Raw genomic sequence first — 14,121 nt, 5'->3', positions numbered from 1 at the left:
CAACAGCCAGCCAGCCACTCCTCTTTCTCCATTACCTCTGCTCATCCAGTGTGCGCACACACACACACACACACACACACACACACACACACACACACACACACACACACACACACACACACACACACACACACACACACCTCTTTTGCTTTCACTTAATGTCTAACTCCATGAAAAACACAGGCACGAAAAGAACACTATCACATACAGAAACACAATCAAACAAATACACAGATTTGGCTTATATCAAGTCACATCACTTGGCGTTGCATACTATTTTACTTGGTCAAAGGCTAAATTTCTCAGTCTGTATATCTTGAATATGCAAAAGAGATTCTGGATTGCATGCAACAAATGTGTAAAAAAAAAAATATATATATATATATATATATACCGTATATATATATATACACTACCGTTCAAAGGTTTGAGGTCACGTAGAAATGTCCTTGTTTTTCATAGAAAAGCTAAATGTTTTGTCCATTAAAATAACGTCAAATTTATCAGAAATACAGTGTAGACATTGTTAATGTTGTAAATGACTATTGTAGCTGGAAATGGCAGATTTTTTATGGAATATCTACATAGGCGTAGAGAGGCCCATTATCAGCAACCATCACTCCTGTGTTCCAGTGGCACGTTGTGTTAGCTAATCCAAGTTTATCATTTTAAAAGGCTAATTGATCATTAGAACACTAATTTGCAATTATGTCAGCACAGCTGAAAACTGTTTTGCTGATTAAAGAAGTAATAAAACTGGCCTTCTTTAGACGAGTTGAGTATCTGGAGCATCAGCATTTGTGGGTTCGATTACAGGCTCAAAATGGCCAGAAACAAATATCTTTCTTCTGAAACTTGTCAGTCTATTCTTGTTCTGAGAAATGAAGGCTATTCCATGCGAGAAATTGCAAAGAAACTGAAGATCTCATAAAACACCCTTCACAGAACAGCGCAAACTGGCTCTAACCAGAATAGAAAGAGGAGTGGGAGGCCCCGGTGCACAACTGAGAGCAAGCGGACAAGTACATTAGAGTGTCTAATTTGAGAAACAGACGCCTCACAAGTCCTCAACTGGCAGCTTCATTAAATAGTACCCGCAAAACACCAGTCTCAATGTCAACAGTGAAGAGGCGACCCCGGGATGCTGGCCTTCTAGGCAGAGTTGCAACGTGCACGTTTAGTTTTTTTGCCCTAGCACTACACAACTGATTCAAAGCTTGATGATTAGTTGATTATTTGAATCAACTGTGTAGTGCTAGGGCAAAAACTAAACGTGCACGTCTTGGGGTCCTGAGGGCCGAGATTGAGAAACCCTGCTATAGTGTATTGGTGTCTTGAGATTAAACTGGCACAAATGTTAGTTCCTCTCATATTAGCAGATAAACTCCAGTTAGAGGGAAAGTATTTTTCCAAATTTATGCTCAGCTTTACCCAACCGTATTAGGCAAATGCATTACACTCAGAGCCATATTTAGATTAATGGACAAATATGGCTCTGATTACAATGTACCAATAATAGTCACATTCGTTTTCAGCACAATTAATTTATGTAAGCAGACTACATTCATTAATTAAGTTTACAATTGTCTAGAGCCTGTTCACAAACCTCACAACTCTTGTCTTGTATTATGGCTCATTATGTGTCATGAAAAAAGGTTGACAATGCGCAAAACACATCTATCATCAAGCGTATTATGTTATGTAGCTTCATCACCAGTAGGTGGTGGAATTGTATAATTTTAGATCAGCTATGAATTGACGAATCAGCTTCACGAATACGGGTATTTCTGGAGTTTCACAAATGTGCTTGGTAAAAATGATCTATTATAACATGACTGGTTTATAATCCATATTTATCTGGATGATAAACCTATGTCCCACTAATTGCCCTTGTGACCATTATAATTTGTTTGACAATGATGTGTCTTAACATTGGTTGTTTTTTCTTTTCCATGGGAAGTTATTTACAAAAAAAATAATTACATTTACTAAAGATATTGAATAGATAGTCAAAATATCTATAAGATCTTCTCTTTGGATGAGATAAATAAACACATACCGTACATATTGTCGTCTTTTGATGACGTCATCACTGGGACTTTCCGGATGCGTCGGGGTTGACATGTAAAAAGTTGTCTTAAAACTGGACCACTCTAGCTAATATATCACCGCATAGAAGAGGAATGCCGATAGGAGGAAACCATGAAGGAGGATAAAGATCCAAATGACACCGAATGGTTACGATATTAAAACGATTTGTTGTCAACAGGGACAGACATATTCAAAAACAGAATGTCAACAACGCGGCCCCTTCTCGGTATGAAGCGAGTCACCGAGGTAACCTGTAAGGAACCCCTAGGAAACAGGCTGTCGCCAACAGGGAGCAAACAACAGCAAGAGTCCCTGACAGTGGACGAATTTGCTGTCTTTGAAAACAAGCAAGAAGAACTGAAATGCGCCAAGCCCAGAGTAGAACAGGTTTTCCGGGTAGTTTTCACAATTATCGGCCTTTTGGACACTGGAGCCCACAGTAGTACAGCATCAAGGCAGATATGGCTTCAACTCAAGGGGAGGAGAGACGACGTGTCGAGGGCAAAGGTAAACATTGACTTGTTGAAATTAGCTTGAGGCTTATAACATTGATACCCATTCTTATGTTTTATTTACTTTTGTCAGGCAGTTACACAGCCTTTTAACGTAAGTAGAGAAGCCATTACATCCTGAAATGTAAGCGACAAATCAGGCAGTATAATCAATCGCATGGTCATGGTGTAACGAATGGAATAGCTACTATGCTAATTGAGAAGTTGTTTGGGTTTCATAATCTGTTAAGGCTCTGTGTCATATGCCTTCTAGCAAATTAACTGTACAGATAATATATCAGTAACGTTAAAGATTATAGATCTAACGTTAAGAGTCCGGCCAGGTTTACATCATTCCGTAAGATCCCGAATTGCATGACAGTCGGACAAGCTGTTCTTGGCGTTCCTTTTGATTTCATTTCAACACTGATTTCCCGTTCATTCTACTACTCTAAAAACACCAGTCTTAGCTAGGCTACATCTTTTACACTTCTGTGCCTTGAGTTTTTCCTTGACAACATCGTGTAGCGGGCAGGTAAATTTCAATGTACAGATCACCGGATTCGGTAATATCAATGTCACCTGTTCGACAACGCGGAAATGATTACTATTGGTGCCAGTAAATTTGGAATCTCCTCCCACCCCATTGAGAACACAGAAAACGGAAACCCCAACACAGTTATGTCTTGCCTCATCATGTATCTTTCCAGTGTTTAGTCATCAGGAAACCATGTCCGCTGTATGGAGAGGAGACACACTGTGACAGGTGCTTCTTTGACATAGCCAAACTTGAGGCTGATTCATCAAATATTTCTGGAAAGAGGTTGAGATTTCCTCATTGGGTTTCAGTTGGTTTCTGACAACTTCCCATCTTCCACGTTTTAATCTCGCCAATTTACAGTCAATGTGGTGATGACAGAGTTGACTGAGAGTTGTCAGTGAAGATGAGTGAAGTTTCTTGAGTAGGCGTAGAGGGGGTATCCCTGTGCATCATGCATCATCAGTTTCAATTGGCGCATTACCCTGTTAAGCTTCGAATGTGGACCTTCTCATGTGTATGGCGATTTTTTTTATTTTTTTTTGTCAAGTCTACTTTTCTAACTGGTGTTGACCCTGTGTTGTTGCAGGAGTACCTGAAAGGCCTGTGTGATCCAGAGCTGCAGCAGGAGGAGCACTACCCCGTGGACATGCACTGCATCTTTGCCGGTGCCCGGGGTCTGTTCCTTGACCGACTGCTGCGGGACACCAGCGCTGAAGTTGTGATGCTGGAGCCAGGCACACTGCGCCTGCTGGGCTGCTTTGAGTCTGTCATCATGGCAAAGAGCCGCGTGCAGCAGTTTGTTGCTCTCTTCCAAGAGAAGCGCAGCCTGCCCGGAGATAGGGAGCCGGCTGTGAAACGCACCTTCAAGACGTTTGTGGAGGAGCAAGATGATAAGTATGCCATGGAGCTGCTCCTGTTGCCCAGTGCCCTGAAGGAGGAGCTGCTAGGTCTGGCCCAGAGCCCCACTCAGCCTTTTGGGGTTGTAGACGTGGACCAGGATCGCTCCCAGAGCAGCACTCCTGTCACTGACCTTTCCAACCGCATCCTGGACACCAGCTTTGAGGAGAAGGCGGTTGGGGCTGCATCCGGGGCCGAGACGGGGTTGTTGAATGGCGTCCGGCCCTCCCACAAACGCCGCTCGTCGGAGAGCGAGCTGAGGGACACCAAGAGACAGTACTCCCTGGAGAGGAGAGAGGAGTCGATGGAGAGAGAGCGCCACACTGTGGCTAGTGACAGCCGAACTAAGACCCCCTCCAAGACCAACATGGGGCTGATGGTGCTGGACTCTAGTGATGGTGGGGATGACGGGGAGGCTGTGAGCCCTGAGACCAACCTGCGGTGCCTGGTGAACTTCTTCAGAACAATGGGCTACCAGCAGGAGGTGGTGGAGCGGGTGGTGAAGGAGACGGGCCAGACAGAGGACACTTTTCTGTTGCTGGAGTGCATTGTGGAGGAGAGCCAAAGAACAGAGAGACAGCGGGGAAGGGCATCCTCAACCCACAACTCTGAGTCTTCTTCCTCTACTTTCAACTCCAGGGATAAGGATAGAGGGCTAGATAGAGTCCCAAACCGAGCCCTGAATGTAAAGTCCAAGGAGAACATTAAGCCACCCAGCAGCAATGGTGTTGGCCAGAGGGGACAGTATAGCAGCATGCTGCAGACAATGACACTAAAAAGGAGCAGCAGTGCTCAGGGGGCTGCTTACGATATCATCACCATCAATGATGATGAGGACAGCACAGACACACTGGCTAGCAGTAAAGCCAGGATGGCAGAGCAGATGGATTTCCCATCGGGGCCCAGGATGGACTACCTGTCCCGGGGAGGGGCTCAGACCATGGGGCCGGTACGTGTGGAGAGTGTGACGGCACTGCGGAGCACACCACAGCGCCCAACCCAGCCAGCAGACACACGGCCAGGCTGCTCCTATCAGACCCTGTCAGCCAGAGTCCCCCCACCTCGCACAGAGCCTGCTCCACCACCCCTGACTGCCACGACCCGCTTCCATGATTCCCTGAGAAACCCCTACACCCTGACCCTACAGAACGAGCCTGGACACCCTGATCTCCGCCACATCATCATTGATGGCAGCAACGTAGCCATGGCGTGAGTAACCCCCCCTTTCTATACAACCCTCTGTAGGAGGATGTGGAACAACACTGAGAGCCCACACTCATTTTCTCGTCATCAGATATGACTGTCTGGAACCACCTGTGTGTAGGCCTATGTGAGCGTTGGTGTGGGTGTGTGAAAGCAGGAGTGTAACCCTCAGTCAGGACTTTCAAGCGTAACATAAAAGCTCATAGCTGAGAGCTCTTCCAGTAACCCTCAGTGTATGAGTAAGTAGGCTTAAGGCATGGCCACCGTGTCTTTGGCAAGGCTAATGACTGTCCACATGGGAAAATCTCTATAAAATAATTGTCAGTAATATAACTCCAACTATCTCTCTCAACTTGCCAGTTCTCCTCTGTCTTACTTCGCACACCATTTTATTCTGTCCACTGAAATCATTACTGGAAGTTGTTTTAGTCAGAATAATTGTAATAGAGGTATCACCCTTTCAGACTCGGACTAACCTGACTGGCAGAGCTAACTTCAGTTTGTCTGGACTGAGTTAGGCTACCTACCTCATCCGAATGAGGTCAGAATCACATTTCATGATAAGATCTCAGAGTACATATGCTATAGGGACATACAAGTAAGTAAGTATGGGGGTTTTATTTTAGAAAATTACAAGGGGAAATAAAGTTTTGTATATCTGGCGATTACATTTCCATGTTGACACGGTGATTTTACTATCCACGTCAGTGGTGCTGGAGTTAGTGAGTTCAAACAGGATGTGCAACTTTCTCTTTAAGAGGGAACTTCCCTTGACTTTGCATTGCCCCACAAAATGAGACGTGTGTTTTAAGCTGGTGTGTGTTCACAATATCCTCTGGCCGTTTGTTTGTAACGGTTCTAATGAGATCTACTGGACCCCCTATCTGCCCATATTTTCCAGCAATCTCCAAGTAATAGAAACAAACCCTACTTTACTTTTTTTTTAGATATAGAATGAGATTAGTGTATTGGGAGTGATCAACAACTCTGGGTAGAATTTTAAGTAGAATTGTATAAAGGCTGCATTTAAACTCACTGTATCTTTATTTTTGGGCCACAGCACTGCTAACCTCCTGCCAAAAGCTGTCTCTGACCAGAGGGACATTCTACTCTGTTAGGCTACTTCTTTTGTAGATGTCAGAACGTCTTTCACACCTTCAATGTGTTACTTTTCTGAGTGGCTGTCTATCTCAAACTGGGCTGGCACAGTAATTTTATAATCGTGTAATTGACTATTAAGGATAGACAGTCATAAAATAACCGTCATAGCAGTTTTAGTAAAATATTATTTGAATTTGAATTAACTTCATATTCATATTCAAGAGGACGAAAACTGGCCAATTTTAGAATTTTGTGTTTTGGACAAACAGCTGACTGAAGACGGAAGGCTGAGCATTCAGAAATGTAACACCTGCTGTTGAGGCAGTGACTCTACATCATGATGGAAGTTACTAGCTTTTTGCTATTTGAACAGTTATAGCGGTGACCGCAAATAAGTCATCCAAAATTCCATGACCATCACAGCCCTACTTGTTACTCACATGTGACAATACTGTCTGAAGACAATCCTCAATTTGTCAATCTGAAATACAACAATCACTTTATGTATTAGGATAGTTATAAGCCATTCCTAACCTAAGCATTCCTAAGTAACCCTTCCTCCTTGTGCTCCTCTGTAGGCATGGTCTCCACCGCTTCTTCTCCTGCCGGGGGATAGCCATCGCTGTGGAGGCCTTCTGGAGGCAGGGCCACCGGGAGATCACTGTCTTTGTGCCTCAGTGGAGGCAGAAGAGAGACCGCTACACCACAGGTCAGAACAAAAACATACCACAGCACAGGCCACCACAACCTGGGCTCAATCTCCTCCCTCTGGTTTTGGGGGGTGAAGAAGTGACATGAAATGTACCGGTAGTTCAACAATCCAAGGTGTTGGTCAGGAGAAAGATGATTGTACTTTGGCAAATAGTTGTGAATATTACTGTTTGAATGGTGATAAGACAGAAACATGTGGAGCACTTTATGTGTGCTCTGTTAAGGATATGGTCTTAATATGTGTATTTTCTCCACGGGTCTCAATAGAGCAACATTACCTAAACCAACTGGAAGACCTGCGTCTGCTCTCCTTTACTCCTTCCAGAGAGGTCTGTGGACAGAGGATTTCCTCCCATGATGACAGGTACTGCAGAGTCACACATCTCACCACATCATACAGCCAGCCCACCCTCTGTCATCTGCTGCCACCTCATCCATAATCACCCTGTCCCACATTCCCTGCTGCCACCTCATCCATACTCACCCTGTCTCACAACCTCACCCACATTCCCTGCTACCACCTCATCCATACTCACCCTGTCCCACAGCCTCGCCCACATTCCCTGCTGCCACCTCATCCATACTCACCCTGTCCCACAGCCTCGCCCACATTCCCTGCTGCCACCTCATCCATACTCACTAGGGTTGAATGGCGGGAACCCGGTTACCGAGATTTACCACCCAAAACCATTCCCCTTTCCCGGGATAAATAACTGCAAGAGACCGGTAAATGATATACATGTTTTTTATGAACAGCAGGATGTTAAATGATATGCCATGTCTAAATCTGAATTCTCTACAACCTTCTGTCTGGTCACTGCATGATGAATCATCAATGCTCAGGGTGGGGACTGACAGCCCATCTCAATATGTACACCTGCACTATATATACACAAAAGTACGTGGACATCCCTTCAAATTAGTGGATTTGGCTATTTCAGCCACACCCGTTGCTCACAGGTGTATAAAATCGAGAACACAGCCATGCCATCTCCAAAGACAAACATTGGCAGTAGAATGGGCTTACAGAATAGCTCAGTACCAAACTGCCTCTGGAAGCAACGTCAGCACAAGAAGTGTTCGTCGGGAGCTTCGTGAAATGTTTCCTTGGCCGAGCAGCCACACACAAGCCTAAGATCACCATGCGCGATGCCAAGCGTCGGCTGTAGTTGTACATAGCTCGCCATTGGACTCTGAAGCAGTGGAAACACTTTCTCTAGGGTGATGAATCATACTTCACCATCTGGCAGTCCGATAGAAGAATCTGGGTTTGGCGCATGCCATGAGAACGCTACCTGCCCCAATGCATAGTGTCAACTGTAAAGTTTGGTGGAGGAGGAATAATGGTCTGGGGGTGTTTTTTTTGGTTTGGGCTCGACCCCTTAATTCCATTGAAGGGAAATCTTAACTCTACAGCATACAATGACATTCTAGACAATTCTGTGCTTCCAAATATGCAGCAACAGTTTAGGGTAGACCCTTTCCTATTTCAGCATGACAATGTCCCTGTACACAAAGCAAACTTGACCGGCCTGCACAGAGCCCCGACCTCAACCCCATCTAACACCTTTGGGATGAATTGGGATGTCGACTGCGTGCCAGGCCTAATCGCCCAACATCAGTGCCCAACCCCACTAATACTCTTGTTGCTGAATGGAAGTCAGTCCCTGCAGCAATGTTCCAAAATCTAGTGGAAAACCTTCCCAGAAGAGTGGAGGCTGTTATAGCAGCAAAGGGGGGACCAACTTCATATTAATGCCCATGATTTTGGAATGAGATGTTAGACAAGCAGTGTCCACATACCTTTGGTCATGTAGTGTATCATCTCATCATGGTGACAGGTGGACAGACCTACATTTGCTGCAGCGTAGCCTATGCTACAGGAACAAAGACCGAATGTGCGGCTAATTTACATATCTCCATCTGGCTTCCGGGGTCTCTCTCTTTTTTACTGCAGCTGCAGTTTTAAAACAGGAGCGAGCACTCTCTCTCACCCATCAGTTCCATTCAAACTGCATTCAAAATACATAATCCTGTTCAAGATTTCTAGATGGATATATCTATATAGATATGATGTCCTAGCTTACCTCTTTCAGGTAATACATTCAATGCCTTGTTGGCCTTCTATTTAGTTCATGAATGGTGGGTTATGCATAATAAGCTTCTAACGTATAACCTCTCTTGCGCAATACGTACACACCTGTGCGCCGCTGGTCTCTTCTTTTTTTACATGTTTTTTTAAGTATCCTTAGCTATTGCAGTCCTATGCAGGAATAGCTAAACTAGATTAGCTTGCTGGACATCATTTTTGGGGCATTTCTTATACCAATAGACTATTCAAAGAGGGACACAAGCTCTTGTTTGTTAAATATAGCAGCCAATAGAACTTACGGGTAGTTTGAAAGAAGGGCAAACGCTTGATGGCCATAGGCTATAGCAGTTAATAACTATAGCAGAATGATGAAGATAAATGAAACAAGTTTTATTGTCCTTAACTGTTGAAAGTGAGGAAGGAATGAAGCAACACTAGAGAGAGAAAGGAGGGAGGCTAATAACATTAGTGGAAATATTATGAAAATGTTGAATCAAATTTGCTAGCCTATACTTTTAACTTTGTAGGCCGCATGTGCTGCACCAGAGTCGCATGTTCTCTCTCTGCTTTATCATGGTTTGAATGAGGTGCGTAATATGCAGTGCCCTATGTATTGGATAACCGCACAATCATTTAAATCAGGCTCAGGTTGCATCAGGCTTGAATTGTAATCAATCCAGACATAGGCCTATTTAAATGCTTTTGAATGACACTTCCGGTTTTGGTGGGAAATACCAGTTTACCCGGGAGAAAAGTTATTTATTCTCGTGATGGAACATTTGTAAAAATACCTGAAATATTCCACCCTATACTCACTCTGTCCCACAGCCTTGCCCACATTCCTTACTGTCATCCATATTGATTCACTGTCAGATGACTCGGTCTGTCTTATCTCTCTCACCTACAGGTTTCTGCTCCACCTGGCAGAGAAGACAGGAGGGGTTATCGTCACCAATGACAACTTGCGGGACTTTGTAAATACATCAGAGGCATGGATGAGGATCATCCAAGAGAGGTGAAGGCCTTTTAACCAATCATCAGACATGCACTCATTTATATAATCCCTGGATTCTCCTCTCACACTGACTGGCCCCTTTTTCCAGGCTTCTGCAGTTTACCTTTGTAGAGGACCACTTTATGATCCCAGATGACCCCCTGGGGAAGCATGGCCCTCACCTGGAGGTGTTCTTACGGAAGGACAACAGGTGTGTGTGAAAGGAGATGATAGTATTGTTTATACAGTATGACCTTACTGCAGAGGTATGTGTATTGACCATATGTGTGTGTCTCTTACAGACAGAGCCCAGTCACACCTCCTCTGAGGCCAGACCCCCGAGCCACCCCGCAACCTGTCTTTGTCCAAGCTCTGCAGGCTGCCCCTCGCCCCTCATCTGTCCCTCGCCCCACAGCTACCCCCCAGATGAGGCCACTCTCCCACTGGCCACATTCTGGGCCCCCTGGGTGGCACCCCCCTCACCCAACACCCTCACCACCTCCACAGAGGTCACACCCTCCTCACCCCTCACCCCCTCTTCAGCGATCACACACCCCTCGCCCAACACCCTCTCCCCCTCCCCAGCGGTCACCCTCGGAAACCATAGAGCTCAAAAGGAAGCTGTACGATATCTTCCCCGACCAGAAGCAGCGCATTGACCGTATCCTCAGTGACAACCCCTACATGAGGGACCTGAATGCACTATCAGGCCTTCTGCTGGGATGAAACCAAGCACAAAACTGTACTCAGTCACTCACACACAGATACACTTACAAGTCTCTGTCGAAGGAGGGTGCCAATAGTAGGCCTATGTACAGAAAACTGAGCTATTTAAAGTTTTTCTATTAAAGTCGGTCAACTGCATTGCTCTTGGATGGCTATTTGTTTGGAAGGCATAACTCCCCTTTTTCTACACATTTAAGTTCAGCAGTGTCCATGGAACATATGCCATTCATGAATAGATTGCTTTCCCGAGTGAAACCATACAATTGTGAGGAAGAAATTGTCCAGCTGGCATCTACTGTATGTGATGTCCACATATGTTCTAAGTACTTATTTCCTGTCATTTGTCTCTGCACAAGTTTTTAAGGTGTAAAACCAAATTGCTGTAATAACTGCTGAAGGAAGGTTATTTTGTTCATGTTGTAATATAATTTGTTTCTGTATGATTTTGTAAATATGAACATTGACATGTACAGGTATGGTTTTATGTAATTAACCACACAAATACAAACAGCTCCATAAAGAAGCTTATTTTTAAACTAGCGATACTTCATTCCTTCAGTGATTCACAATCCAGTGCTTTGATACTATGTTGGCATGGTAGAAGGGTTCCTCTAGTCTAGATACACGGCCTGGAGACACCAGTGCCCTGTCCAAGCACAATCCTGTGCTGAAAAAAAATATATTAAAAACATTCTTAAACATGAGGAAATGAAATTATATTCCTTGAATGACATCGCAAATATTACTTACAGAGTTTGGCTGCTAAGTCCCTTATCTTCCTGTACTGATTGTCCACTACACTCTGAGGACATAGCCATTGTATCTCCTGGAGAGTCCCAGACTGACTCAGAGCCCAGAAACAGAGCCAACTTACCCATGTTACTCAATGATCTGGAACACCCTGGCCACTCTTGTACAAGTCACTATCTTTTGTAATGGTAACATAGCAAACCCATTATTCATTGTTTGTTCAATGAACAACGATCACAAATAACTCTACCTACATGTTTACCTCAATTACCTCAACACCGGTGCTCCTGCACATTGACACATTGACTCTACCGGTACCCCCTGTATATAGTCCCGCTATTGTTATTTACTGCTGCTCTTTAATTATTTGTTATTCTTATCTCATACTTTTTTGTAGGTATTTTCTTAACTGCGTTGTTGGTTATGGGCGTGTAAGTAAGCATTTCACTGTAATGTCTACACCTGTTGTATTCGGCGCATGTGACAAAATTTGATTTGGTTAAGGCCCCAGTCACCAGCCAGCAGAGGTCACTGTGAACCAAGCTGTCAGGGGCTAGTTGCTACTGGAGCACTTATTAAAAATTAAAAATAAATCAGACAGATGAGTGGCCTGGCTATTATGATGAAAACAATTTGCTTCCGTTGTGTATAGCTTTAGTTTTGTATAACAAGGTGCATCCATTGTGTATAACTAACATCCAACTCTTTTTGGAGAGGTTCGTCAGTGTATTCTACCAGTGGGGTAAAACTTTGGACTCTGTATCCAAGTCCCCTTTCTGTTGTTTCTTCTCTATATAATGTAAAGGATATCAGTCACTGATGTTTGATTGACATTTGTTTCCCTTTTAAGATTTCTACGAGAATGGAAATGCAGTGACATCACCAATGAGGGCATAGGCGTTCTGTGGGTATCTCACGGCTACTTGAAAGACAGGGTGTATATTTGATTTCCACAGGCTGGTAAAGTTAATAAAGGCCAACTGTTTGTCATAAACAAGACCTTTTCTTAATCTGTCCTCGTCTTTGTTCTAACCATTTATAAGCTGTTTTGTTGGTGTGCAGACATGTACTGAAAGCAAAAATAGTCATGTACAGTGCATTCAGAAAGTGACAAAGCAAAAACAGGTGATGAAATTTAGGAAATGTATTAAATATAAAACTGAAATATCTTATTCAGACCCTTTGCTTGGCTCATCTCGCTCTCGTGAGTCCATGTGGAGGGCCAGGCACCTGCAAGCTGATGTTGGTTGTCATTTGGGGTTTCCTCCGACACATTGGTGCGGCTGGCTTCCGAGGTTATGCAGGCAAAAATATTATAATTTTTAAGTTTCCAAACGTAATAGCCTATTTTTGTATTGGTTTATAGGCTACTTTCCTAAAACAATAATTGTCCACCACACGGTTTAGCTGTCAGCGATTTGAGCATTAAATGTCTCAGAGTATTGCATGCATAGGCCTATAGGGTTTGGTGTCCACTGTATGACATGCAGACACACACACACACACACACACAGTGCATTCAGAAAGTATTCAGACCCTTTGCTATGAGACTCGAAATTGAGCTCAGGTGCATCCTGTTTCCATTGATCATCCTTGAGATGTTTCTACAACTTGATTGGAGTCCATCTGTGGTAAATGTAATAGATTGGACATGATGTGGAAAGGCACACACGTCTATATAAGGTCCCGCATTTGACAGTGCGTGTCAGAATAAAAACCAAGCCATGAGGTTAAAGCAATTGACCGTAGAGCACCGAGACAGGATTGTGTTGAGGCACAGATCTGGGAAAGTGAACCAAAACATTTATGCAGCATTGAAGGTCCCTAAGAACACAGTGGCCGCCATCTTTCTTAATTGGAAGAAGTTTGGAACCACTAAGACTCTTCCTTAGAGCTAGCCGCCCGGCCAAACTGAGGGTTTTGTCAGGGAGGTGACAGAGAGAGTACAGAGAGATCCTTGATGAAAACCTGCTCCAGAGCGCTAAAGACCGCAGACTGGGGTGAAGGTTCACCCTCAAACCACCCTAAGCACACAGTCAAGACAACGCAGGAGTGGCTTCGGGACAAGTCTCTGAACTTCCTTGAGTGGCCCAGCCAGAGCCCGATCAAACATCTCTGGAGAGACCTGAAAATAGCTGTGCATCGACGCTCCCCATCCAACCTGACAGAGCTTGAGAGGATCTTCTGAGAAGAATAGGAGATACTCACAAAATACAGGTGTGCCAAGCTTGTAGTGTCATACCCAAGAAGACTCGAGGCTGTAATCGCTGCCAAAGGTGCTTCAACAAAGGAGAGTAAAGGGTCTGAATACGTATGCTATATGATGATTCAGTTGTTTATTTTTAATAAATTAGCAAACATTTTGAAAATCCTGTTTTTGCTTTGTCATTATGGGTTATTATGTGTAGATTGATGGGGGAAAAACTATAATCAATGTAACCTACCAAAATGTGGTAAGGGGTCTGAAAACTTTCCGGAATCATTTCCGAAGGAATGCACTATACATATACACCTGGAATGCTTT

The 14,121-nt window shown here is 44.1% G+C and overlaps 1 protein-coding gene across 1 annotated transcript; it reads left to right on the top strand.

Annotated features, from left to right (window-relative positions):
• The first annotated feature begins 2,090 nt into the window (after positions 1 to 2,090).
• Positions 2,091 to 12,596, top strand: LOC135524452 (NEDD4-binding protein 1-like). Its single transcript, XM_064951999.1, has 7 exons — positions 2,091 to 2,598; positions 3,710 to 5,229; positions 6,903 to 7,033; positions 7,303 to 7,399; positions 10,035 to 10,142; positions 10,231 to 10,332; positions 10,424 to 12,596. The coding sequence occupies exons 1-7, from the start codon at positions 2,293 to 2,295 to the stop codon at positions 10,845 to 10,847; spliced, it is 2,688 nt and encodes an 895-aa protein (XP_064808071.1). The 5' UTR covers positions 2,091 to 2,292; the 3' UTR covers positions 10,848 to 12,596.
• Positions 12,597 to 14,121: the final 1,525 nt, after the last annotated feature.

The sequence above is a fragment of the Oncorhynchus masou genome, chromosome 31 (genome assembly GCF_036934945.1).
Source record: "Oncorhynchus masou masou isolate Uvic2021 chromosome 31, UVic_Omas_1.1, whole genome shotgun sequence".
Taxonomy (NCBI): Eukaryota; Metazoa; Chordata; class Actinopteri; order Salmoniformes; family Salmonidae; genus Oncorhynchus; species Oncorhynchus masou.
This window is presented reverse-complemented; position numbering and strand designations above follow the sequence as displayed.